The sequence below is a fragment of the Delphinapterus leucas genome, chromosome 5, assembly GCF_059928025.1.
Source record: "Delphinapterus leucas isolate spDelLeu-1000000601 "Yukka" chromosome 5, BTC_Dleu_Yukka2, whole genome shotgun sequence".
Taxonomy (NCBI): domain Eukaryota; kingdom Metazoa; phylum Chordata; class Mammalia; order Artiodactyla; family Monodontidae; genus Delphinapterus; species Delphinapterus leucas.
This window is the reverse complement of record NC_143133.1, coordinates 51042665-51070516: the sequence shown is the minus strand read 5'-3', so window position 1 is coordinate 51070516 and position 27852 is coordinate 51042665. Positions and strand designations below refer to the sequence as shown.

At 35.1% G+C, this 27852-nt stretch overlaps 1 protein-coding gene across 2 annotated transcripts in view; it reads left to right on the top strand.

The window, feature by feature from the left end:
* The window catches only part of DHX15 (DEAH-box helicase 15), a 70067-nt gene that overhangs the window by 21096 nt on the left and 21119 nt on the right, over positions 1 to 27852 (top strand). For both annotated transcript variants that reach the window (XM_089911718.1, XM_022566662.3), the window contains exons 4-12: positions 3827 to 3986; positions 5561 to 5779; positions 9888 to 10055; positions 17081 to 17167; positions 18182 to 18331; positions 18738 to 18846; positions 19587 to 19778; positions 22668 to 22790; positions 27049 to 27239. In XM_089911718.1, coding sequence (XP_089767844.1) covers positions 3827 to 3986; positions 5561 to 5779; positions 9888 to 10055; positions 17081 to 17167; positions 18182 to 18331; positions 18738 to 18846; positions 19587 to 19778; positions 22668 to 22790; positions 27049 to 27239 — 1399 coding nt within the window. The remainder of the gene's footprint in view (positions 1 to 3826; positions 3987 to 5560; positions 5780 to 9887; positions 10056 to 17080; positions 17168 to 18181; positions 18332 to 18737; positions 18847 to 19586; positions 19779 to 22667; positions 22791 to 27048; positions 27240 to 27852) is intronic.

The following is a 27852-nucleotide window of genomic DNA, read 5'->3' as shown; positions in this document are numbered from 1 at the left end:
AAATTTCTGGTGTTCATTTTACAAAGCATTTGTCACCTTTCTGTGGATCTTTTTTCCCTTTATGACTTTTCTTTGAATCTGACTACTTGAGATGTTTCAAAAATTATAAATATATGTAAAGAAAACTATAAACAAATAACACGTTTGCAGTACATAATGTTTTAAAGTGCTTTGTTTATACCAGAATTTGTGACATTGGTGGGATCAAGAGTTTGCGGTTGGCTTGTACCATGCCGTCTGCCTGTGCACATTGACTGCAAAAATACTTAAGCTAAATTGATAGTACTTAGCACACTGGGTTTTTTGGTTTGTTTTATTATGTAGACAGTCCTGGTTGGAAATAGGGACTGTTTCTGACTTGCTCCAAGGATGTTTTTGCCACCATAACCATCTACTTTGCTTAATCTGCCTCTTTTTTCTTTTTATATTTTATTTTAATAGCGCCAAAGACTTTTTTTTTGGCCATGCCATGCGGCTTGCGGTATCTTAGTTCCCAACCGGGGATTGAACCTGGCCCCCCTGCATTGGAAGCTTGGAGTCCTAACCACTGGACCGCCAGGGAATACCCTGCCTCTTGTTTAACTTGATTAATTTAGACTAGCGCTTTCCACAAGTTAGCAAGCATCAGAATCATAGGAAAGCTTGTTAGAACACAGATTGCTATGCCTCACCTTCAGAATTTTTGATTAAGTAGGTCTGAGGTGAGGCCAGTTCTGTATTTCTAACCAGTTCCCAGGTGATGCTGATGACTTTTTAAGCTAGTCTTTGTCCTAAGACAGTTAAAAAAACACTGGAGAATAGGGTATCCAGTAAAATGTAGAGTTTGGCCGTCCTGTGCAATTTTTGTTTACTAGTCCATTACTGAAACTTCAGAATAATGTAATTACAATTTATTATTGTGACCCCCTATTTTTATGGCTCACCCCTTAGTCTGGGTTAAGTATTTTATCACTACTATGAAAGGTAGTAAAACTTGACCTAACTAAAAGAAAATGGTTAGGGTTTTAATAGGACCACCAGTACCTACCTGGTTCTCCCTTTTTTGTGCTCTGTTTCAGGTTACTTTGTTTTTTTTAGCAAAGGGTTTCGTACATCTAGCAGTACAGCAAATCACCAGGTATCTTTTTAATTTATTTATCTGGGACTTTTAGGAGAGTGTGTTAGTGTAGGAGGGGCCTGGGATTGGGAATCAGCACACTGGTACCTAGTCTTAGTAAGCTGTTTAACTGGTTTTGAGACCCTGGAAAAGTTAACTGCTAGTACTGTTTTCTTCACTGGGAAAGCAGCAAATTTGTATCTTTGAGAGATTTTCCAACTTCAAAAATGTCTTTTTTCCTGAAGCTCTCTGTTGTACAAACAGCAAGCTTCCCATATTAGCTGGTGATGCAGGAGATAATTAACTGTAACATGTCATAGAATTGGATCACTGGGTGATGATCTAATCAATATTGAACTATTAGGAGTCTGTAGAATCTGGAAGTCAGAGGGTTCAGGTTTAGTTGACCATTTAACTTGGTAATAGGTAATACAAGTTGTTAATAAAAGAAGGCAAATAATAGTTCCATTAATTTAATTTATAAACTGCCATTTGTAACCTTTCCCCTCTTCTCAGAAAAATATGAAAGAATGAGCATTTGGGTTAGCTCTCCTTTTGGGTGCCTCCATAGTGTTTTGGTGGTCTGAAGTTTGAGGAATATGAGAAAAGATCAAAATAAAAGGGTGTTTTGTTTTTTTTTAAGGAGTTTTCAAGTGAAAGTTTGATACTTTAGTGGCTTTTTAATCACAATTTTAATATGTGAAATTAGAATGCATTTTACAGTCTGTGGGCCTTCTAAGCAGGTAGAAGTTAGGTGGTTGTCAGTGTATGAACTTGATCTAGCTGTACAAGTTGTCACTTCAAATAAGTAATATGTATTGCTGTAACTACATATGTTGAGTTCATTTGTTAATTAAAGTATTTTCAAAATAATACACTAAGATTCCATGTTGAAATGAATTGGCTTGCAAATTGAGCAGTAGAGTGTAAATTTGGTAGTATTTAAGCAGATATTTGCTGTTCAGAGAGTGACCAGTTCAGGTTTTTTGCCTTGCAAAGCAACAGACAAGAGCTTTGTTGAATCTAAGGAAATTATCCACAAGTAGATGAAACTGTATTAATGTTTTGCTACTGAGATAATGTGCAAAAGGACTGCCCAGCTCATGTCAGTAATAACATCTGAAGGCAGGAGAAAGCACCACATGTCCTCAAAGAGATAAAAGATATTTCAGAGCATCTAGAGGATAGTGTAGCTGATTCATGCACCGTGGTGCACTGTGGTTAAGGCATTGAGTCATAGTTTAATTGGCTCTGTTTTTGCTTCATGGTCTTAATATAAAATAATCTTGCAGGTAATGCTGTGTCGATGCCAGGAATGTGGTAGCTTCCTTTTTAAAATAGGACCAAAGAAGAAGGAAACATAACATATAAAGAGTAAAGATGGATTTCTTTGCCAAAAGTCTTAATTTACAATTAAGTTCAGGTAAAATAAAGAGAGGGCTTCCTGTGGGTTGTATACTGTCATTTTGCTGAACTTGGTGCTCCAGCAGATGGCCTTAGCTAAAAATACCAGGTTGGTCCGTGAAAGATTAGATTAGACTAATTTGTCAAAAATAGAGCCAGGGGGCTTCCCTGGTGGCGCAGTGGTTGGGAGTCCTGCCGATGCAGGGGACATGGTTTCGCGCCCCGGTCCGAGAGGATCCCACGTGCCGCGGAGTGCCTGGGCCCGTGGGCCATGGCCGCTAGGCCTGTGCTCCGCAGTGAGAGAGACCACACAGTGAGAGGCCCGCGTACCGCAAAACAAAACAAAACAAAACAAAAAATAGAGCCAGAATAGTGAAGTCATAAATAATGACATCAGATTTTTATACTGCTTTTAATTTTGTAAATAAAACCATGGATTTGTATTTTAACTGAATGACCTGTGACTTCAGCATTTGCAATTTGTCCAGGTGCCAAATGTAGGATAGCGTTTCGTGTTAGTGACAGTAGCAGCCAGAATGGAATGGACAGGAGATTCCTGACCCATACAGCCATTCTGCAAACCACCCTTCTTCTGAGTGCCTGTATTACACATTAGCTGTCTTCTCTTGAGCCATCCCTAAGCCTAGTTTTCCTCTTTGCTTCATGGATACAGCTAATGCCATTTGCCTTTTCTCTTCCATATGTATTTATCAGCATTTCCATAGTGCTAATGCTGCTACTCATTCCATGAATATATTCCTTTTTATGATTCTTTAACATCATTTTATTGAATTGGATGGGGCTGGGGAAAGAAAGATGGTAGACTTGTGCTCTCTTAGTCCTTTTGAACCAGGAGTCTGTTAGCTTAAGTGAGGAATTACTAGGATTTTAAAGAAATACAACATTTTAGTGCTGTAATGTGATAAAACAACTTAAAATGGTTTCTTAGTTTTATTCGCAGGTTGAATATTTAAAATTTTATTTTATTTTTAAGAAATTTATTTAAGTGACTAATTTTGCTTTGGCATTTGTGTGAAACCATGTGTTTGTCATATTCCATCATCAGATTTACCTTGTTTTCTCAATGCATTGCAGTATTACAGGCTCACTTGACAGGATTTGATAATGTATAACTTTGATATATTCACTGAAAAGTTTTTCTGGAAGCTTAATTTTGCAATTGATTATGAAACAATAGCACATTTGGTTTGAATAAGAGTTTAATTTTGACTTATCTGATGTCTTTGCATTTCATATTTATGTCATGAAGGTTAGTTTTAAAATGCCCTAAGTGAACCTTAACTAACATGTTCTTTGTCAATATAGGTATATGACTGATGGGATGTTACTTCGTGAAGCTATGAATGATCCTCTCTTGGAGCGTTATGGTGTAATAATTCTTGATGAGGCTCATGAAAGGACATTGGCTACAGATATTCTCATGGGTGTTCTGAAGGAGGTTGTTAGACAGAGATCAGATTTAAAGGTGAATTAATTTATTTGTTCTTAAAAAATACCTATATATGTATGTATATATAAAAAACAGGGAGCACATGATGATCACTCTAATCGACTACAAAAAATAATCATCTCTAAAAGAAGCAACCAATAAGAGTACCTATAGTGGTTTATCCTTTCTTTCTAATTTACCTTGCTGTGTCTTTTAGACTCTAAGTATGTATTTTTGGTAATGCCTTTTTAAGCCAAATCTTTTTGGTAATGTAATTTTAGTAATGTATTTTTTAGTAATGTATTTTTAGTAATATATTTTAGTAATGTATTTTTAAGCCAAATCTTTTCAGTTTCTAACCCACCCAGTTTTTTGTTTTGTTTTGTTTTAAATGATCTAATGGTGTTTTTAAGCCTTCTGCTCACCCTGACTTTATTAAGTACAGGGAACGCCTTCATTAAGGATCAAATCTTTGTCCTTGTCCCAACACAAACATGCTCATTATAACTCGTAATGCTGGAGAGTGGAATAACTACACCCAGAATAAACCACTCCTTAGAAATGCCTTCCCTTAACCTAGGGTCTTGTGTTTGTTTGCTTGTTTTTCTGTCCATTACACCACTTAGACCCTGGCCAGTGTTACTGTGTTGATAAGGGCTTAAAACTGACTGAATATGCTGACGTTTTTGTCTCCCAAAGTTTGTGAAGTTCCCCTTTTGCATTGTGTTTGTGTGTATGTGTGTACCATTCATTGGAACTTAGTATCGTGTGTTAGTGTATGTGTTACAGAGGGTTTGTATACTAGGCAGAAAGATTCTTGGTCTTAAGAAAAATTGATATTGAGTACGATTTGGCTTATAAATATTAAATTTATGCTTTTAAAGAATATATTTGAATAACTATATGAGTACTGTCATTATTGATTAAACCTTATGAGCTACTGAAATTTTTAGGTAGGAACTCAAAGTAGAAATTAAGAACTCTGTAGTGGAATGTTTAAGGGGGGAGCCTTCTATTTAAGTACGTTTTTAATGGGTCATATAACGTCATAATTTAAATAAAAGGAGGGTGACTACACGGTCATGCAACCCTGCACCTGAACAACCTTTTTTCACTGTGGCTTTTACAGCAGTATAGAAAGCCTCTGTTTTAGAAAATTTTCTGAAGAACATATGCTTAATAAAGATGGTTTGGAAGAACAGAGAAATATTTTGTTTTGTTTTGTTTTTGCGCTTTCTTCCTGTTTTCCCCTAGGTGCAAGGTTGTCATGTTTTGTTTTAATAACATAGCTGCAATCATACTACATATTTATGTTGTCTTTTACCAATCCCTTTTACATGTCATGTAATTATATAAACTTTGGTTTTTAAGGTGTTGCTTCATGAACATGTATTCTAGTTTATTTATTGGATGCTAGGTTTATTCCTACTTTTAAAAAATGTAAATAGCTTACTATAGCACAGCTTTTCCGTATTTGAATTTTTTAATCACAGTTTATTTAGGCATATTGACGTATTTGGAGCAGTAAACATTACTCTTCTGTTTTTTACTTTAAAACCACATAAGGATCTTTGAAGATAGCTTCACTTAATTTACTGTTTTCTTTTCAGGTTATAGTTATGAGCGCTACTCTAGATGCAGGAAAATTCCAGATATACTTTGATAACTGTCCTCTCTTAACTATTCCTGGGCGTACACATCCTGTTGAGATCTTTTATACTCCCGAACCAGAGAGAGATTATCTTGAAGCAGCAATTCGAACCGTGATCCAGATTCATATGTGTGAAGAAGAGGAAGGAGATCTTCTACTTTTCTTAACTGGTCAAGAGGTATTGTCATTATTTGCTTCATTATTTATAGTTTTTATTAGGCAACAACTTTAAGAACTTGGCATATATTAACCATATATTTCTTATCCCAGTATTTAAAGTTTTTCTTCAACCTGATTGTATATATATATGAAATATTTAACTCCTTTTATCTGTGTACTCTAGGAATACCCTTTTATACTATTAGTCTTTGTGTTCTAGTTAATTACCCTAAGAATATTAAATGCTTTTAGAATTTCAAGATTTAGCAATTGTAGTCTCAACTTTGGAGAGACCTGGGTGGTGAGTAGTGTTGTGTTAATTTGCAGTTTTGCTGAGGTATGAATTTGAATCACAGGTGATGTGAAATCTGGTTATTATAGTCAGTAATTTAGTTTGTAAGTGAACTCAGGTAATTCAGGTGCCCATCTACCATCAAAACAAATGTGTGTGTTTTGTTTTTGTCTTCTTGCATGTGTTTACTGAGGATTGGAAGGAATCACTGAAATTCCTTAGTTAGAATTTACATCAATTTTAAGATAGGAATTTTATTCTCAGATGCAGCATTTTCTAAACTCATATCCAACAGGATGTTTACAGGTGTGCTGAAAAATTCTTGATGGCTAAATAAGCTCAATGAAAGCTATCTGGATAAAATAGTTTTAGAAAGCCTTTTCTAGAGGTTTTCTTAAAGCTTGTCATTTGCTGTAGTAGGCTTTGTGAATTTTCTAGAACTTGCTTCTCAAACTGATATATGTGCTGATCACTTAGAAAGCTTGTAGATTCTGATTCAGTAGGTCAGGTAGGGCCTGAGATTCTATTCCTAGCAAGGTTCTAGAGCAGTGCTATTCCATTACAACTTTCTTCATAGCTGGAAATGTTCTGCATCTGTGCTGTTCATTCACCTCCACTAGAATGTGAACTCTCTTATTTGCGTTCAGTCTGCAGGGATGCTTGATATATAATATTTGATCAAATGCTGTTGCATTAAGAGCTATAAATGTTGAGTGATTTTTTTTTACCCTTGCATTTTTTCAGTATTGTCCATATGATTTATTATTTCTGTCCCATTGATCATAGTTTCTTTTCTGTAGAGCAGGGTTTTTCGACCATAGCACTATTTATGTTGTAGGCTGATTAATTCTTTGCTGTGGGTACCCCATGCATTGTAGGATGTTTCTTAGTGTCTCTGGCCTTTACGCATTAGATGCAGTTACACTCCCCCAGTCTGTAGACATTGCCAAATGTCCCCTGGGGGTGCAAAATCATTCACAGTAGAGAATCATATTTGTTCTTTTGGGAAAAAAGGTGGGTTGCAAATTCAGTTTTACAGAGATCTCTGTATGTATTAGTCTCCCTTTGTATGCATTTTGAATGGAAGAATTTTTATATATATTTTGTAAGCAAGAGTACCAAATGCTTTTTAGATGCATGTAAACAGTGTTTATCCTATAATGCAATGTTGAGGCTGTTGTATTCATTTTGTTCTTTTGTGTATGGTCTCTATAGTTTCTCACTTCCTCCAAAGTGCATAGCATGTTTTTTTAACGGCTATTCAAAATAGTCATTATGTTCAGATAGACAAGCATATTAGAATTCTATCAAAAATATCAGATGGCCTTATGGAGACGACCTGAGATGCTTTACTATGAGTTAAATTTCTGTGGTTGATATTTTGGCAGCTACCCCACAGCTGGGGAAAGGAAGGGAATAAGCCCCAAGGTTTTCAAATGTGTGTATCTTTCAGTAAAGTATTACTGTAATTGAACTAGGTTTACATGTGTCCTGTTGCATTTTTAAGTTTCCTTTAGAAGACTAATAAAGTCTTCAAGAATGTAAAGACCTTTAAGGATAAGGTAGCAATACTACTATTCCTCATGTCTGTGAACCTGTTATTTTTACTTGGTCAGTTAAATGGTAGATTCTGGGAATTCAGTACTCCTGTCTCCATAAATTTGAATAGCATCCATAAAATTTAGCTATCTTGACATTTAAAAATGATGACCATGTTACCATTTTGACCACGTAAACAGTTGTGTTTTCTGTAGTCCCTTGAGTTAATTTGGGAGGGGAGAGACCAGTTTTTAATTGGTGAAAGGTTGGAAAACATGTGAATTCTAGAATGTGTATTATTTTTTTGTTAATCCATTAAATCAAGCGTTCCTAGAAGAGCTCCTTAGAGGAGCTGTTCTACTGAATTAGATAAGAATGATTATAATTGAAATATCAATTGTAGATGCTTAAAGATGTTGAAACCTTCATTCTTTAAGCAGTATATTCTTTTATCTTTAATTTCACTGAATCTTTTCCACATGCGGGAGTTGAGATTCTTTAAATTAGTAGGGTCTGAATTAATTTACTAACATACATATTGATGCTTTTGGAGCTGAAAGTCTTTCCTGAATTCAGAAACTCTTAAACTTTTGTCTCAGTTCTCAATTCATGAGTAAGCAGAAGGTTGCATTGTGCTGATGAATGTTAATAAGCTTTGTGGTCTTCAGAACTGACAGTGTTGACTCTGGAAGTTTGGTTAAATTTAGGGAAAATTTTGTTGCTGAGTTTAAAAGCATAGTGTTTAGAACTTTGTATAAAAACATAAATGGTGTGGCATTTTTTTTCCGCTCTGCTCTTTAGAGTAGTCTTTATATCCCGTGCAATAGTGATTTTGTTTTAGCTCCATACATGATTAGCAGATACTTCCAGTACTTCCAAGTACAATAATCTTGTTAAAATTTCTGGAGTCTGCAAATGCATGATTTGGGGCACTTTGAATTTTCTATATAAAATCTGGGATTTGGTGGCTTCTGACCATTTATTTTCCAGTCGAATATATTATAGAATTAACAAAATTGAAAATACTGGTGTCAGTTTTCCTATAGGATATGTAATATATAAAATCTAGTTTTGGATTTATATTCAGTTTTTTTTGCGGGGGTGGGGAAGAGGTCTAATTTTGTATTTGTATACCAGCAGGGGGCATTCTAATCTAGGTACAGCATTTGAAAGCAGTTTTTTTGGTAAAAATATTTGTTTCATTTGTTATATTTTTTTCAGTGAATAGCAAACTTTCATTTTCGTTTGGAAACTTTAGATCTCAAAGGAAACTATTACATCAAATACTTAGTAGTAATTTTCTGTGTCACAATTTTCAAGACTTTATCTGTTATTCAAGAAAACTGGTATGTTTGAAATTGATGAAAAAAACCTTTTTTTTTGTTCTTAAGTATCCAAAATCTTTGTATTCTTTAACATGGAAACAGAGTTGCACTTTGATTTACAATCATTTCAAGGAAAATTATTCTCGCTTGATTATAATATACAATAAATTAACCTGATAAATGTTTAAAAATCATTCTGTCTTTTGAATAAAAGATAATTTGTCAATAAGGCTAACTTCTGGTAGAGATTATTGGACAGACTGCCAAATCATTTAGCATACTTCTGAGTTTAACTAAATCAAAGCTTCTGTAAAATTTAAAATTGGCTCCCTTCCCATTTTCAAGTCCCTTTGCCATCCCCTAGAGCTTCCCATCTACCTGTCGCTCACACACTCTCAGTATTCATTGTGTGTCCTCTCTTTAAAACTGGGTTTGAATGCAAATGTATTGGAATCGTTTTCTGTAGTAGGGAAATTTTTGAAGAGGCTCTAAGATATTTGGGTTAACCTAGTTCTTAAATATCTATGTTGATACTGTAGAGGTGTGTGTTCTCATTAAGCACAATGAAGCAAATCTTCCATATAATTGCATTAGTGATACGTGACATTAAAGCCTAATTGGCTTGTTTAAAATATCTAGCACATCCATTTCTTTTAGATTGTGAAAATTGAAAAGGTTATGAGTGCAGTTAAATATTCCTGGGTGAGAAATTTCAATTTTAGTACCGTTTGTTGAGAATTAATTAGGATATCGAGTCTAAGAAAAAGGGTGTGGAATGCCAATAAGGCAATTTTGTGTTTATTTGACTACAGAAGTCAGTTTCTTGGATTATTTTTGGAAATCCCAGTGAAATTTGCTAAATTAATTTTGATTACTAAAATGAAAATAAGCTGCATAGAACTAGGATTATGGTAAATACTTAAAATGTTTCAGTGTGTATTCATTTTATTTTCAAACTCAAACTTTTGTAGGAAATTGATGAAGCCTGTAAGAGAATAAAGCGTGAGGTTGATGATTTGGGCCCTGAAGTTGGTGACATTAAAATCATTCCACTGTACTCTACACTCCCACCTCAGCAGCAGCAACGCATTTTTGAACCTCCGCCTCCAAAAAAGCAGAACGGAGCAATTGGAAGAAAGGTAGCATTGAAATGTTCTCCATAAACATTGCATTAATGCCGAAAGATTTGTCTGTGAGATATCAAACTATATTGAATTATAAAGGAGTAAGTTATGGGTGATTGTCATCTGAATTGTATGCTACAACGTTACCTGTATTTCCAAAGTAAATAGAAAGAAATGTATTTGAGTAGAGTTTTGCATATCTTTTGACCTTAGAGTAAGAGCAGACACTGCTTCCCTCTCTCCCCAGAAGTTCCTCCTTAGCAAATGGAAGGTTGATTGGGGTGAGGAAGACAGCCAGATGTCTTCCTCCCCATTAAATCACTTGGCAAAAACTAAGTACTTTTTTCTTCAGTGCCTTGGCTTCTGCCTAGAATTTTTGTCAAGACCTAACCAAATGTCATGTCTGTAGGTATGAAGTGGTGACTGCACAGATCTCTAATAACAGCAACACTAATCACACTGCGTAAATATTTGGATTTCTTGTGGGCAGGAACTGTGGATCCTTTTGGTGCTGATATCTGCCTGGCACAGGAAGGGAGCCAGGGGAATTCCAGCCTTGTTTCTGGGTGCTTTGTGTGTGTGGGGGGGCGTGTATAGGAAGGAGATCTGAGTTTGATACAGGCAGCTATGCCTTTATTTTTTAAGAGATGGAGATTCTCTTAGATCCTTTGAAAATAAGATTGCATTGTTTGAAAAGGTTGGAAAACCACTAGAGTCAATTTGGCTTCTAAAAAGCCCAGCCACTTATTAGGCTATATAATAAGCTGCGTGTGAATTTTGGTAGGATTCTTGATCTGGTTTTAAAGTTTGCATATTTTAAACTGGGTATAGTTGATTACCTTCATCACCTTGGGGAGATGATTGTCAGGGATTAAGCTTATTGTATACAGGGTATTAACATATCTAGAACAGTCTAGGCCCTCGTGGCAGCTGTTACACATTTCTTGAGTTTGTTCATGTAGAAAAGTCTTAGGAAATATTACTCACTTATGACTTGCTTGTCAGTCAGATTTGGAATTTATTGCTTTCTTATGTCTGTATTCTAGCCTAACAGATTAACAATTTTTTTTGCTGTATTTTTTCGATCTTTTTTCCCAACATTTTTGATGATTGTTGGAAAATTACAAATTATAAAGATATTTAAATGTATCATGGTTAATTATCTCTTTACATGGCTGTGTAAAAGTTACATGAACCAGATACATTTTTCAAATGGAAAGAACTTACTGAAAAGTTAGGCAACACCAGCGTAGTGGTATATAAATTAACAGGAGGTTGATAGGGAAAAATATTAGGTTTTGAGTTTTTCATAGATCAACAAGAGTAATGAATATGACTTTAAAAAAATAATCTGATCATAGCTTCATTATGTTCAGCATTGCAATTATTTAAAAAAATAGTCTGATCATAGCTTCATTACGTTCAATTATTGCAATTATTTTTGTCATAGTGCTGTCTCTAGAATATGTTTTAAAATATTTTCTGTTATGTGCATTCAGAACTTTGGGGGACAGTTTTAAGTGATAACTTTAGTATATAATTTTGAAGTTGATTTGTTGACTGAAAAGTACTCATTCTCTGTGGAGTTTTTAACTTCACTCTTTGTCAATGGATGTATATAAAAATAGCTGTTTCGTAAACATTTTCTAAAGTAAAGAGGAGTTAGAGTTAGTACATCCTCCAGGCAGGTGATTTAATTTTCTCTTGAAATCATGTACACTTTGTGTATCTGCATTCGTTTTAATTTTAAAATGGTGTTTTTATTTATCTTTGAGTAAAATTGGCTTACAACAAGATTTGCCATGTTTGTCTTTTCATGTAGTTCTCTTCATTCCATTTTGAGTTACTTTGAGAACTATTGGGCCCACACATTAAAACTTATTTCATATCTGAGCTCTTTGCTCTGTTAATACTAGTATATTGGAAATTTAGGTTCAGTCTGGTGTCAGTCCAGTACATGGTACATTTTTTAGACTCTACAGCCAAAGCCCATGGAATAGAATGAGTTGTTTGGTTTTTAAAACTATTGCTTTTCATGTTCTTGTAAATCCTAGGATATTTAGGAGAATTTTGTCTTTCTGAAAAGAGTGATTCAGCAGCAGTTGGATATATGTGTGATGGCCACAGATGTTGAGGGGAGGCCATTGGAGTTCCCAGGGCTTGGACTCACCTTGGGATCCCATCTCAGGCTTTTAATTCAGAATCAAAACTAAGGGCCACAGTGCTATTTCATCATCCACTAATGATGTTTCATTCAGCTAAAGCTATAGGATCTCTTGTTGGGAAATCATGTTATCTCCTGGCGTGAGTCAGCTTCATCTTAGAGGTTGAGAAGAGTGCTGTCATGGCCTCCCTGGATGATCCCAGGGGAGGGAGGACTTCCCTTGGCAATTGGTGCATTATTCTTTATGAGGAAAGACACATTGGACCCCAGCATGTTTAAGGGAAAGTGAACAATTTTTATAGAAGTTTATAGATGAGGATTCACCCAACAAATCATGTATTTTGAAGCTGGTCAGGGAAGGTAGGAGTGCCAGCTGAAAACCTGAGACTGTTGAAATGCACTAAGGCCAAGCAGTGACAGGCAGGTGAGATGAGCAAGTGACCATCAGACCCAGGGCTTGGCAGGTTCAGTTAGACTAGAAGAAAGGATTGGTGGGATTGTGGGAAAAGAAGAAGGGTAAGAATTAAGATGCACACAGGTTACATGAGGGAATGTGGGTGGATACCAGAACAGTAAGAACTGGTATTCAGTTGCTATTTTCCCGTTCTCTTTTTTAAATGCTACAACTTTGGTAATATCCTATTTATATTATAAAACAAAGAACTAGAGGCCAAGGCTTGATTCTTTTGTCATGAATTCATTAATTAAACATAACTGCCAGTTACTAGAATGGGACTTTCATTCAAGAGTGCTGTCACTGACTGATACTCACAATTCATTTAAAATTACAGGGAGGGATAAATTGGGCATTGGGATTGACATATACACACTATTATATATAAAATAGATAACTAATAAGGACCTACTGTATAGCACAGGGAGCTCAATACTCTGTAATGACCTATATGGGAAAAGAATCTAAAAAAGAGTGGATATATATATGTATGTAAACTGTACAGCAGAAAGTAACTCAGTGTTGTAAATCAACCGTACTCCAATTTAAAAAAAATAAAGAGTGTGACAAAGCACAAAAATAAGTAAGTAGATAAATAAATAAAATTACATAGGAACATTTAGGGGTTTACGGTCTGCTTCCAGTGTGAAACAAAATACTATTTGATTCATGTTTTTGTTAAATTACTTTATATTCGAGCACGTTTTGTAAGGTAGTACCTTATTATCTTACTCATTGTATTAATTTATGCAATATAGGGTTCCTAATAGGATTGTGGTAAAAGTAATAACAAAACAACTTTTTAGTACTCAAGTTTTTAAATGTAGGCTATATTAAACGTAATCTTTTATGGGCACTGGGTACTTAACCAGTATTCCTTTTACAAATAGTTACTGAGTTCTTTTTATGTGGACTTGCAACATAGCACCAATGGTAAACTTTCAAGTTTTTAATCAAGAAGGGTTGAGGGCTTCCCTGGTGGCGCAGTGGTTAAGAATCCGCCTGCCAATGCAGGGGACACAGGTTCGAGCCCTGTTCCGGGAAGATCCCACATGCTGCAGAGCAACTAAGCCCGTGCGCCACAATTACTGAGTCTGCGCTCTAGAGCCCGCGAGCCACAACTACTGAGCCTGTGCTCTAGAGCCCCAGAGCCACAACTACTGAAGCCCGCGTGCCTAGAGCCCATGCTCCGCAACAAGAGAAGCCACCACAAAGAGAAGCCTGCTCAACGCAACGAGAGTAGCCCCCATTTGCTGCAACTAGAGAAAGCCGACGTGCAGCAATGAAGACCCAACACAGCCAAAAATAAATAAATAAATAAATAAATAAATAAATATATATACTGTTTTAAAAGAAAGGTTGAGAACGCAATTCATAAATTTATGTGAGGGTGGAGACTGTTACCTGTTTTGATCATGCTTGACATTTGTTCAAATATTTGACTTTAAGCTAAAGCTACAGTAGTTTTGTACATGCATGAAAGTTTACTCATCAGTAAGTCACTTGTATGCATTTTTTGACTAAGACTTATAGCTGCTGTTTTATATAGATTTGGTGTTATTAAAATCCAACAACTATTTTTGTTTTTATTTAGTTTTCATTAATTTTGTCCATACAAATAGCTGGTTTTTCTGTAGCTTATCTTAGAGTTTACTAATTAACAGTGTATGCTCAGAGCATACATTGCTCAATAAAAAAGAGAAATGGCCCTTATGGAGATGGCTCTGTAGTTTTAAAGAGAGGCTTAATAATACACTATCTGAAGATAACTTAGTGTGGTGCTGCTGGGACATTTACAAACAAGCTAATGTCCTCACTGAATTGGAGACCCCACCGAGTTCCCTAGGGACTAAAAATCCAAATTTGTTTAACCTAACTGCATTACCGTGTCCAAATAGAATTCAAGTAGAGCAGCTCAAGTACTTTGAAATGGAATTATTGAAATAAATCAACGTGGATTCCATTAGAAGGCAGATTATTGAGGAGGAAAGGGATAAATCTAGCTGAGAGTTTATTCTTAACACATATAATATAAAAAGATTAGAATTGGCATCGCCAGACTTTTTGTCGTAATGTTTATTCTATATATGGGGTTATTTACCTGAAATAATTCCTTTGCAAGTGAGGTTTGAACACTCTTTAAGACTCTTTGAACACTTATTTCCAAGCTACAGTCTAGAAAGCTTATAATGTATATATTCCTGTCAGTAATATGTAAGTCCCTTGACAAATTCAGTATCACTGTGTTATGACCACTTCCTAATTAGATCATGTGCCACTTAACACATTTAGAACATACTTAGGGCTTACCTCACTCACCCCACTGCTAAGGTTCCAAGACAGCTAGATAACTTTTATCATCTCATTTATTTCTCTATTCTTTTGTAATCTGTGGGTGTGTATGTTTTATTTAGCCTTAGTTAGTATTGTTTATCCAGCTCTAGTGGTAGAGTCAGTAGAAATACCTCCCTCAGAGTTGTACAATTTGTTATATGATTGTTCCCCTTTTTTGTCCTAAAACCCACCTCTCATAGGGTAGGTAGGTCCTACTCAAAAAAAAGTTTTTATCACCTTAAAGCTTTTTAACCAATTTACTTTTTTAATCTTTGGAAAAAGTCTAAAGACCATGCTTCTCTAGGTGTTTTTATGCTTGTATTTCAGAGTGTGACTTTGGGATGGCAGTTGACTTTATCATCAGTAATGACACGGAGCTTGTCAAAGTTGGTGTAATCACCTGATTCTTAAACACTTGTGAAACCACACATCCACACCACCTTATAAGGTGTTGTATGATTTATCATACACACACCCAGAGAAAACACATGAACACCAAGTGAAATTATTTGGTGGACAAAAATTGTTTTTAAATAACTCAAAGGGTTAATCACATCAATACATTTTTATTATATTGAGTATATTTTGTTCTATTAGAAATATGTGAAATTTTTTTTCCCCAAAAATATGGTTCAAACATCTATCTAGAAGTACAACATCTATCCATAATGGCAACCATTTTCACCCCAGAATAACAGAAAATCACAAGACCTCTTATGTAATCACAGGCATGTAGTTTGTGATTCTGTATAGTTTATAAGGGCTTTCCACATTATCTAAGTTTATATCTTAAAGCTCTGTCTCAGCTAGACTAGTATACAAGAGTTATAAAAGGAAATTAAAGCTTGGGGGTGTTAAAACCTCTCCACTCTTACTTAGCTATTTAGGTTTGATTCCTGGCTTTGCCACCTACCTCTCCTCCTTCCACTACAACACACTGAATTTGTAGAAGAATATTAAATAAACTCTGGTTGTATTTATTTAAGTTCACCCGTTAACCTTGTTTATGCTTGCTTCAGCTCTAATTATTGAGTGTGTGCGTCTTCGAAATGTTCTGGAAAATATATTTCATTAGCATCAAACCACTTACAGTTTATTGTCCATTTGCTAGTTAGCAGTCTTTTCAACTGACCAATGCACAAAGGGAGCGTTTTCGTCTTAGACATGCAAGTGATTCTAAAATATCCTGTTAGTGATGTTCTAGTAATCTTTTTTTAATATATAAAAATTCATTTATTTTATTTATTTATTTTTGGCTGCGTTGGGTCTTCGTTGCTGTGCGCAGGCTTTCTCTGGTTGCGGTGAGCGGGGGCTACTCTTAGTTATGGTGCTCGGGCTTCTCATTGCGGTGGCTTCTCTTGTTGAAGAGCACGGGCTCTAGGCGCATGGGCTTCAGTAGTTTTGGCTCGCAGGCTCTAGAGTGCAGGCTCAGTAGCTGTGGCACACAGGCTTAGTTGCTCCGCGGCATTCTAGTAATCTTTTAAACCTCCAAGATTTCCTGGCAGTGAGAGTCCTTTCTTACATGTGCCTATGGGCATTCTTGTCCACATGCTCTCTCGTTTAAGCTGAACCTTCTATTTCTAGTGCTCTTCCCTTCCCTCTTGTGGGTAGATCCCACCTTACCTTCAACAACTCTCCTAAATGCCATTTTCTCAGTAAGTTTTCCTTGTCTTCACTTTGGAAATAAACACTTTAAAAATCTTAGAGCACATTTTTTTTTTTTTTGCTGTACGCGGGCCTCTCACTGTTGTGGCCTCTCCCGTTGCGGAGCACAGGCTCCAGACGCACAGGCTCAGTGGACGTGGCTCACGGACCTAGCTGCTCCGCGGCATGTGGGATCTTCCCGGACCAGGGCACGAACTCGTGTCCCCTGCATTGGCAGGCAGACTCTCAACCACTGCACCACCAGGGAAGCCCTGAATTCTTAAATATTCGTCTTTATATAGCATTGGTCATTAAAGATCAAACCTTATTTCTGGTTTATTTAGTGGGTTGTAACTGATTGTTTAGGGAAAGTTAATGCTAATCTTACTATTTGAATTGTACTTGGCCGGTAGTATAAGTTAAATACTCTTTATTTCTTAACAGGTTGTTGTGTCAACTAACATTGCAGAGACATCTTTGACAATAGATGGTGTGGTATTTGTGATTGATCCTGGATTTGCGAAACAAAAGGTACGTATTTTGTACTACTTTAGTACTTTATAAATTAGTATTAGTTTAACAGTACTTACTGCTTACTAATTTAATGGCTGAAATTTACTTTTTAGAATTATTTTCCAGTTTGTGTTTCATTTTCAGACTTCTGAGATATGAACCCTTTATGTTCTAGCTGGCTTTCACATACTAAGCCCATGCTTAATGTTTAACCCTAGGCTTCTTTTCGGTTGCATTGTTTTCTTTGTTTCTTTGTAGTGATGGTGAGTGTTTTGTATGTGAGTGTATGTTCATGTAAGGAGTATGGTGGTAGTAATGAATACAGGATTGATTATCATAACCTGCATATCAGTCACTCCCCAACTAAATTAGAGTTTCTATGTGCCAGGCACAGCACTTGGAAAAAAAAGTACTATGTTAACCTCTAGTTTAACAGTACTGAATACCAAGCACTTTTACCAAATGAAGTGACTACTCAGTAAATAAATAAAACTATGTTTTATAATTTAAAGATCTTTGATTGCATTTGATTACATTTTATAAGTATAATTGGGAGAATTCATTGTACACAGTATTCATGTTTTTGATATAAAACTGTCCTTTAAACTGGCAGCATATAACTGACTTCTTCTGGACTAAGTTCAAAATGGTTTTCTTAATGTCCAAGGTGTTGAAATTGACAGGTTCTTTTCAGGCAAAAACCTTCAGCACAATCCACTATATAAGAGTAAGGTAAACCTGAAATTATTTTAAATTAGGAAGAGTAAGGATGATATAAGCTATCTGTGTGTTAGATAAGAGACTTTTCACGTTAGCTTGGGTCTCTCAAAATGTTGGAGACAGAATACCTGAAAGAAAGTTAAGGAGTAAAGATGATGAATTTTGTTTCTGTCCCGGCATGGTTTATCGTGGTCATCAGTACTACTTTGTTTATTTTGGGGTTAGCTGTGGGCTTTGGATACTTCTGTTAGATCACAGTTTTGTGTTTAACCGAAGGAAGAATCATTCTTAATGTTATTTCCATTCCAATAGGTATATAATCCTCGAATCAGAGTCGAGTCCCTTTTAGTGACAGCCATTAGTAAAGCTTCAGCTCAGCAAAGGGCTGGTCGAGCTGGACGAACCAGACCTGGGAAGTGCTTCAGACTTTATACAGAGAAAGCTTACAAAACAGAAATGCAGGTAAGGGTTTTACTGTGTCCTTCCTAATGTGTTTGGAAGGTTAAGTTGAATTTGTTACCAGGAGACAGTTACTTCATTTACTTAATCTTGCCTTTTGGCACTATAATCTCTTTAGTTTTTCTGAGATTTATGGTGTAGTCTACCAATACAAATCTTTGTTACAGTTCTAAGTCGAGGTGGGCAGCAGCAGTAACGCTTCGAACCCTATAAAGATACTTCATAGAAAGTGTCTGATTCCCTTTTAGTCTTTTTAGTCCATAAGTGTTTTTCTCCTCTCTTTAGTCAGCGGTTTAGAAGAAATGCCAAAAGTTAATAGCTGAGGGGGCAGAGAACAGATACGTTTTGCTTTTTGGAGCAAGAGGATTAAGGAGTGTTTAACAGAACAAATGTTTTTGTATTTTTCTAGGATAACACCTATCCTGAGATTTTGCGTTCTAATTTAGGATCAGTTGTGTTACAATTGAAGAAACTTGGTATTGATGATTTGGTGCATTTTGATTTTATGGATCCACCAGGTATGAATTCTCAAAGCATATTTTATCAAACCTTTTAACCAAAATTGACTCTTTCTCTGCATCCTATTCAGTATATATATTAAATACATTTTACCTGTTTCTTACAATGTATCAAGATAAATTTTGTGTGTTAGCATTAAAACTAAAAGAGTGGGGCTTCCCTGGTGGCGCAGTGGTTGAGAGTCCGCCTGCCGATGCAGGGGACACGGGTTCGTGCCCCGGTCTGGGAGGATCCCACATGCCGCGGAGCGGCTGGGCCCGTGAGCCATGGCCGCTGAGCCTGCGCGTCCGGAGCCTGTTGCTCCGCAACGGGAGAGGCCACAACAGTGAGAGGCCTGCGTACCACACAAAAAAAAAAAAAAAAAAAAAAACTAAAAGAGTGACAAAAGAGCAAATTCTTTTTTTTTTTTCCCCTTCAGAATAGCTAAATTATTCTGGGAGTTATTGACAGGGCATGAAAATGAAAATTTTCCCAATTTTTTTTGGAAGAAAAATAGTTTGATAAACACATTGTTGAGTTAACAGTTACTTAATGTACTTAGGAAGATGACAGTTTTACTGTTATACAGGAAAGTTTTGTAATTTTATATGATTCATAGTTTGCTAGATCTCTGTAATTGAATTTGATGACAGTTTGAGTTTCGAGTTTTGTCCACTGTAGAATGAAAAATGAGAATGCTTATAATAATTTGTACTTTGTCACGTTTTTGCTTGTCTGTTATATTGCCTTTTCCTCCTAGCTCCTGAAACTCTGATGAGAGCCCTAGAACTTTTGAATTATCTGGCTGCTTTAAATGATGATGGAGATCTGACTGAATTGGGATCCATGATGGCTGAGTTTCCTCTAGATCCACAGCTCGCTAAAATGGTTATTGCAAGTTGTGACTACAACTGTTCTAATGAGGTCCTATCTATTACTGCTATGTTGTCAGGTAATAGAGGGAAAGGAACTAAAAAAAGCCCAGCTCTTCAAAGTTTGGGTGGACTTCACTTTTGGTTTTTTTTTCTAATATTTAGTATGATAGTGGATTTTATAGGTGGTTTTAAGGGACTCATTTTGTTTCCTAAATATCTTGTAAAGTAGCTTCATAATGACATAGTATTTACAAAAGTAAATTAAGTCATTGTGCACACAGTATAGTAAAAACATGGGCTCTCTTGAGTGCAAATAAAAATCTCAATAAGAGAATAAGTCTGAAGACATTATAACTGAGTTCTTTGGTAGGTCCATCAGTTTTGCAGTTTATTGCTAAAAGTACCAGAAGAACTTTGTTCTAGTAGCTGGCACTATTAAGTGAGCCTGAGACAAAGCAAACTGTCATTTAAAGAGTGAGCTTTTTCTACATGTATAAATCGTACTGCAGTGGCAATCAAACATTTACTTCAAACTTAGTATCAAATAAATAGAAGTAGTAATATATAATTCTGGGTTTAAAATCTGACCTGATGGTAATTCTTTTACAATGACAGGAAAACATTTGATAAAATAAATATGTCTAATAGATAAAATTGCTTATTTTAAAAATTAGAACATTAAGCTGAACAAATACTATTGTTTTTAATAGTAACACTTAATTCATAAATAAATAGTAACTTGGAAATTAGATTTTCCAAAAAAAAGAAATACTGTTAATATAAAAATATACACTGGTTCTTGCAGCGAAAAATAGAAAACGTATTAAGTTTTTACTATCAAAGTACTCTATAATACTAGTTTCAGTACTGGGGAAAGTTGACTTCCAGTCATAGAGTGGTTTATTGGTATTATTTATAATTAAATGCCTCAAATAATTCAAAATCTTACATGTAGTTAAAGGAGGAAATTTTTAAAATTTCTAAATATAAAAATTTTGGCTTAGTTTAGATGTATATTTTAATGGTGTGAATTTTTAATTTAAGAACTAGCTAAAATGTTTTTTTTGCAGAGTTATGATTGATCAGACTCAGAGCAGATGGGCAGGGCAGTATCGAATCATTTTAATGAAATTGTAGTCTCTTGCGGAGGTGGTGGTAGGTTGTTGTCTGCCTTTTCTTATATGTTGTTTTTGCTAGATTCTCCCAGTTGTAGTTAACCCAACATTTTAGTTGTTAGAGAAAGTGTGGGGCAAGAGTTATAACAGATTGTGTATTTGTTATCTGCCCAGTTTTTATTTTTCTAGGTTCTCTTATCAGGCATACTATACAATTACCATTGTCTGAGTTCAGAAAATTAGCCCTTAAAAAAAATTGGTCATTATGATGCAGTTGAGATCTTCCAACTACATCTCTTATTTGTACTAGTTCTACAAAACGTAGGGTTTACTGGTCATCTTTAGCACATCAAGAGAGTGAACACTTATGTGCAGCGGTTATTAAGCATGGCATTTGTGGGGGAAAACGTTATTAAAGTGTGAGGAAGAAGTCACGGAACTGAAACAGTTTGCTGAGCTTATAATGCTTTGTATTCCATTTAAATAGTTTCTGAAGTTTTCAGGTCCTGATATAAATAGTACAAATCAGGGGCCTTATGGAGTGCTTCTTATACCCAGTATTTAACTCTGGTAGCTAGTTCACATTAACTTTCACAGCTATGAGAGGTTTCTGTACTTTTATTTATTACCTTGCTTCAGTTACATTAAGCAAGACTTAGTATTTACTGTGATTATGTGTCATTGTCTCTATTTGGCTTCTTTGGAATCATTTTAAAGGGGAAACTGTATGGCAAAGAGTAATTGATAACTGTATTTGATCTCACTGTCGATTATTCCCATTATCTTCTATCTGAACTGATAATTTATAATTTTTTTTTATTGACAAAGTTTTAAGAGCTTTAAAAATGTGTTCACAAAGTCCCAAGTTGTTAAGTCCTTTTATTTTCATACTGCTATTACGACTATGGAATTGCTAAAGTGAATTAAGGAAAGTTGTATTTCAAAAAATATAGTGCACGCTTTGTATGTAACAACTTAAAGTTTTATGTGAATTAATATTGAGGCTCTAAACAAATACTGTAGTTACATATTTTGATGACCCTTGAAATAATGACCGTTTCAGACTAATTGTCAACTTTTAAAATATTGGATTCTGCTTTTATATTGAATCTTCAAATACAGTTTAAAAAAAGAACTTGGGACTTTATTTTCTAATCTTTTTCTTAAAATGCTGGATAACTAGGCCGAATATTCCCAGCCTTTTTGAATTTTCTTAATTCAGAGGCGGTTTAACCTTCCACCACTACTGCTATCATCAAAACCCAAGATTTCATGATATTTTTTATGTTTACATATGCTTCTGCTCACCAGTGCTAATAGTGATACCCACCAGTTGGTAATAGCCACAGCACTAGGGAAGAATTACAATAGAAATGTGGCAGTACACTGGTTGGAAAGTTGTTTTTAGCCCTGCAGTGGGCAAGTATAGCTTCATCACTTTCATAACCATTCAGTGGATTCAATGGATGGCCTTTTAAAAAATTATATTTAGCTAAAAGGCTATTAACACCATAATTCTGGCTATTGGTAGAGCTATCGGCACTGGTTTTTGAAATAAGTTGAGCTTTCTAGTATCTTGATGGCCTTCAGAATAGCTGTTTTGATGCCTACTTTTAGATCTAGTTAAAAATAATCAGGTACTCTGTAGCTTTGAAACCCTCTTGTCTTACAGATGTGGTTAGGTGTTGATGTACCAAATCAAGGTAGTAAACAGTCCAAGATGCAGTTGGAGGCCATCCTGCCCTGCCCTATGCTCTGTGAACTGACCTAGCTAGGCCTTGTTCCTCTATCTGTGAATGCGTGACTCATCGATATGGGCGTTTGTGTTGGGCCCATACCAACCTTGTTTAGTCCCACAGTGTTTTGTTCGCCCCACGGAGGCCAAGAAAGCCGCAGATGAGGCCAAGATGAGATTTGCCCACATAGATGGAGATCATCTGACACTGCTGAATGTCTACCACGCTTTTAAACAAAGTAAGTGTAAATTAGATTGAAGGCACTCTTTTGTCTAAATGTCACTTGCAGCATATAAGATGTTTCTTCATTGCACTTTCATTTATTATCCGTGACAACTTTACATTAGAAACCCAGAGATCCTGTAGAAAAAAACTCATGACTAGCATTTAAAATAGAAATTGCCCACCTTTTCCAGAGTTGTTTACTTTTATAATCAGGGAAAAAGCACTGAAAAGCTGGAAAATACAGAGAAATAAAGATAAAATACTTGTATAAAATTTACCATGAACATACAGATTTTGATATACTTTTGTTTTAATTTTGCATTTTTTGTGAATGGTTTTGTATTATAGAATTATTACTGTCTAATATTTTTACTAATAAATAGCTCTTACAAAAGAGTAAACTAACAAAATAGCAATACAGGCTATAAATGTGAATGACCATTCTCAGGCTATAAGTGGTCCATAAACATGAGGAGGAAATTCACCTCTACTTGTAGTTCAATAAATGCATTGTTATTGAGAGGTGCCATTTTCTCACCTATAAAATTGGCAAAGGTTAAAGAAAAATAGTCTTTAGTTGTGTGGGAGTGGGTTTAGTGGAGCAGTCTTACACCAGAGCTGGGAATGTAAATTTATGTTATGTTTATGAAAAGCAGTAGATTTTATGTTACCAAGAACCTTAACAAACTCAAACCCTTTGACCCAGAGATAATCTGTGAGATTTTCTTTTAGTATTCTGTGGACAGAGATATGTTTCAAGTTTTTTATCCCACAGTTATCTATCATAGTAAAGGAAAATGGAAACTACCTAAATGCCCACCAGTAGAAAGATGGTTCAGTGATTTATGCTATAGCAACGTGATGAAATATTGTTCTAGCTTTATATTGTTTTCAGAGAATATTTAGCAACATGAAAAACATTTTCCAGTTATTTGAAAACAAGGAAACATAGTGGTAATAATACAGTTATTGGTAGATGCTTTTGTTGGAATGCACTATTTATAAAAATTAAATGAGAGGAAAATGTAAAGGGGAAAAAAATGTGGAAATAATTGCAATAGATTCTGAAAGTATTTGATTTCTACATATCGGTAGGTTAACCTGTTGGGTCATATGTTATCAGAGACTGATAGCCCTACATCATCCTTTTCCAGGAATGTGGTGTCTTCAATCACTCTGAAAGTTTGTGGTTTCTGCTAATAAGAATTTAGTTTCCTAGTTTATTATATAGACATTCAAATTTTGCACTCCTTGTTTTATTTGAATCTCATTTTTATTTCTCAAAAAATCCTATTTACACTCTTAAAATAGTCTGTTGACTTTGGCACATCTCTTTGGGGATAGGGGTGAATTTATTCATTCAGGGTCCAGAAGTGCTAGAGGGCCAGTATGAGGAACAAGGACCTTAGCAGCCAAATTGCACATCTGTGTCTTACACACGAACTCTGATATGAGTTGATAGAATTGATGAATATCAGATAAGGAAAAGGTAGAGTCCTTCTCTTCCTGGATCTGAGAAATTTGGGGCAGATAAGGGAGGTAAATGAAAAGTAATTGAGAAACAGATGAAGGCCAATACATAGTTTACTTCAGAAAATTTATTTTATCCTTCTTGTGTCCAAAGTATTGGTAATGCATAATGTTAAAGCCTTTATTCCCGATGGGATAGGTCAATTCAAGAAATACACTATATTCCTGTTGTGGTGCGAACTGTATTGCATGCTAGTTGATAACTGTGTGACCACCAGACACGTAACTTGTTAACAGATTGTGATAACTGCCTTGAGAAGGAGCAGATTCACATCCATCTTGGTTCTCAGAATCCCTTGACGTTATTAAGGTACTGTTTTAAGTGGAAATGAAAAGATTTCTGTAGGAGCAGCATGGTTTTCTAACCCTATTTCTCTCACAGGACATTTTAATTCTTTTAAAATTAGGTTGTATTATTTTGTCATTTAAGCTTTTGATGATAACTAGCACAGCATTGTATTTCATAATCTGGTTTGAAAATGAAATTTAAGATTTATAGTGGAACTGTGTGTTTTCATTTTTACATATAAATGTAACATTACAGTATCTTAGAGGAGTTTTAAGATTTAAATGATAAAATTGCTAAAGAATGCTTGTGCTTTATACACATATTTGGTAGTTCGGAACTTTCTAGGAAAATATTGAACAGTAGGTACCTATAAAAGCTTTCTCCTACCCATTCTGAGCAGAGGGAGTGTCATGAAGTAGAGTGGGAGCATCTACTCACTAGATAGATGATCCTTTTCTACTAAATGCTTTTCACTGCCATAGGGATGGTAAGCTGTTGGTTAGTTTTAGACCTTTTCCTCAATACACTTTTCTTAATAAGGTCAAAGGAAACAGAATGACTGGACATTTAGCCTTTAATCACTGCCACCTTTTCAAATAAGGAGAGCTATTCTAAAAATAACATGAAACTTTGATCTCCACATAATATTTGGACATTTCAGATCCATTTATTGAATTTGGGGTGTTTTAACTAGTTTTTAAGTGATGGTGTGTTGTATTTGAAACATTGTGTATTTGCAAACTAGCAGATATTAGCAAATATTTCAGATATTAGTCAAGACGATCTATTTCATTAAAGACAATGATTGATTACATAGTAAAGATAAATTAGTCTTTATACTATTTGTTTTAACACTTGGGAAACAGAACTAGATTTAAGTTATTTTGCAGTGCCTTAATTTCTCTGTGTGTTTGTGTGTGTCTGTGCTAATGGTTTGGCTTTAGATCTTAAGAGTAGTTTCACTGTGAGAAATATATAGCTAGAATTATTTTAATAAAACGCTCCCGTGTTTAGATTTTATTCCTCCCATTTATCAAACTATTTCTCAAAAATTTAGAGACACAGTAAAACCATCAGATATTATTTGTTTATCTTGACAACTTAAAATTCCTGTTCTGTTACTCTTCAGTGTATGAATTCTGTGAAAAGTTTAGCATGTCAGAAACACTACACTCCAGATCAGAGTCTGCAAATGAACAACCCTTTTAAGAAGTCCCCCTTTTTATTGTCTGTTTCGACGTTACCTTTCATTAAACACATACTTTCTTTGTTTCATCTCTGAAGATACTCAGTGCTTTGCTTTAAATGTCAGTATGTTCAGTTGGATACCTTTTATTTCTCATTCCAGATGGGTTAATTAATGGACATTTTAACATGTCAGGTCTTCAATTTAAAGGTCATTTACTACACCATCTATCCACCTACCCTGTTTCTGAAATGTGGCTGCATTTTGTAATGGATAAACATTTATTAATATACCTGTTGTTCCTCTGACAAACTATTAAGAATATGTATATTATAATTCGTAGAATCCTAGAACCAAGGAGAAAGGACTATGCCAAAGATTACTGTATATCACATAGCTGGAAAAGTATCATCATAGTTGTAATATTTTAAGGACCCCCCCCATTTCACAAATAACCCTCTTAGATTTATTTATCGAAGGGCCTCTGAAGTAAATAATGCAGTTTTCCATTGTGACTGTCTTTGAGACATAAAGATGGCACTGTGTAATGTTTTACATGATGCTACAGTTTGAGCTCTTATATGAGCATCTCTAGGTTAGTTGGAAGGATTCATCAATGGAGAAAGATCCCTTTGATAATAAAATATATGTAGTGAAATTACTTGAAGTGCTTTGATATAAGCTTTGTTTATTAAACATAAGAGTGAGTGTTCCAGACATCCTTGTAAACTATGTCACTTGTATTTTAAACCACTAAGAGGTACATGGGTCACAGTAAAACTTCTAAACACTAAGTTTGGGGTGCTCTAGCTCAGGAGTAAAGCAAAGCACACAATAGTCACTTGAAGTTCATTTTTATAACTTTTAAATTGTATTTGATAGTCTTAATCTAAGCTTGTTTTTTCTTTGAAAATGAGAAAGACATGGCATTTTTCCAAATTCTCTCAACCCACCCCTGTCAGACTATCGAAAACAACCAGGTGGATGTTTATGGGTAAATAACTCAGAACAATTAAAATAGTTTATCCAAAAACCATTGTTTTGTCATTCAATAGCCAGAAACCTTAGTGCTATTTCTAATTTTGAACTTCACTCCAGATTTTTAGGAAAGTTGATAACATTGTGATTAATTTATAAAAGTGATGTGGGTTATTCCCTTTTGGATTACTTAGCTTACTGTTTATAGTGATTTCCTTTTTTAATTAGATAATATACCTGTTTGGGTGATTCATGTCCCTCTTATTTTCCCTCCCTCCAACTTTGTAGATCATGAATCGGTTCAGTGGTGTTATGACAACTTCATTAACTACAGGTCCCTGATGTCAGCAGACAATGTACGCCAGCAGCTATCGAGAATTATGGACAGATTTAACTTGCCTCGTCGAAGTACTGACTTTACAAGCAGGGACTATTATATTAATATAAGAAAAGCTTTGGTTACTGGGTATTTTATGCAGGTATGTGGATAATACAGAAGTGCATAATTAAATGTTTACATAATGTTTGTTTTCTATAGCAGCCCTTGGAATCCACATAAACACAAAAATTCAGTTAAAGAATGCCTATAAATATTGATCTTAAATTTTATGTCCAAATTCTTGAATGAACTGATACACTGAGAAGTTTTTACGTGTCTAAATTCACTAAATGGCATAGTTAGTGATCCAGTTATATAGACATCAATTTTAGAATTACTTTTTTATTAATGAGTCTTTAAGACACTTGGTGCTGGGAAAGCCAGGCGTGTCTTTTGATTTAAGTAATAAAGAAAAATAATTTAAAACATTTCATTTAGCTTTGTGTTTTATATTGGAGGCTGAAGTAAAACTTGTCAGATAAATCTAGTGAGTATTTATTTTAAGGGACTTACAACAGATTATGTTTTTAAAAATGCAAAGTTTTTCTGATGAAAACAAGTCAGTCCCTTACTTGGGATGGGATTGGTTTTAGTTATCTCTTATATATCCCACTTGTTTTTTTTCGTTGTCTCCTTTGGCTCTTTTAAGCAAGATGTGGCCTGCCTTAAGGCCAAATGAGCTCAATAAATAGAATGGACTTAAATGCACTGAG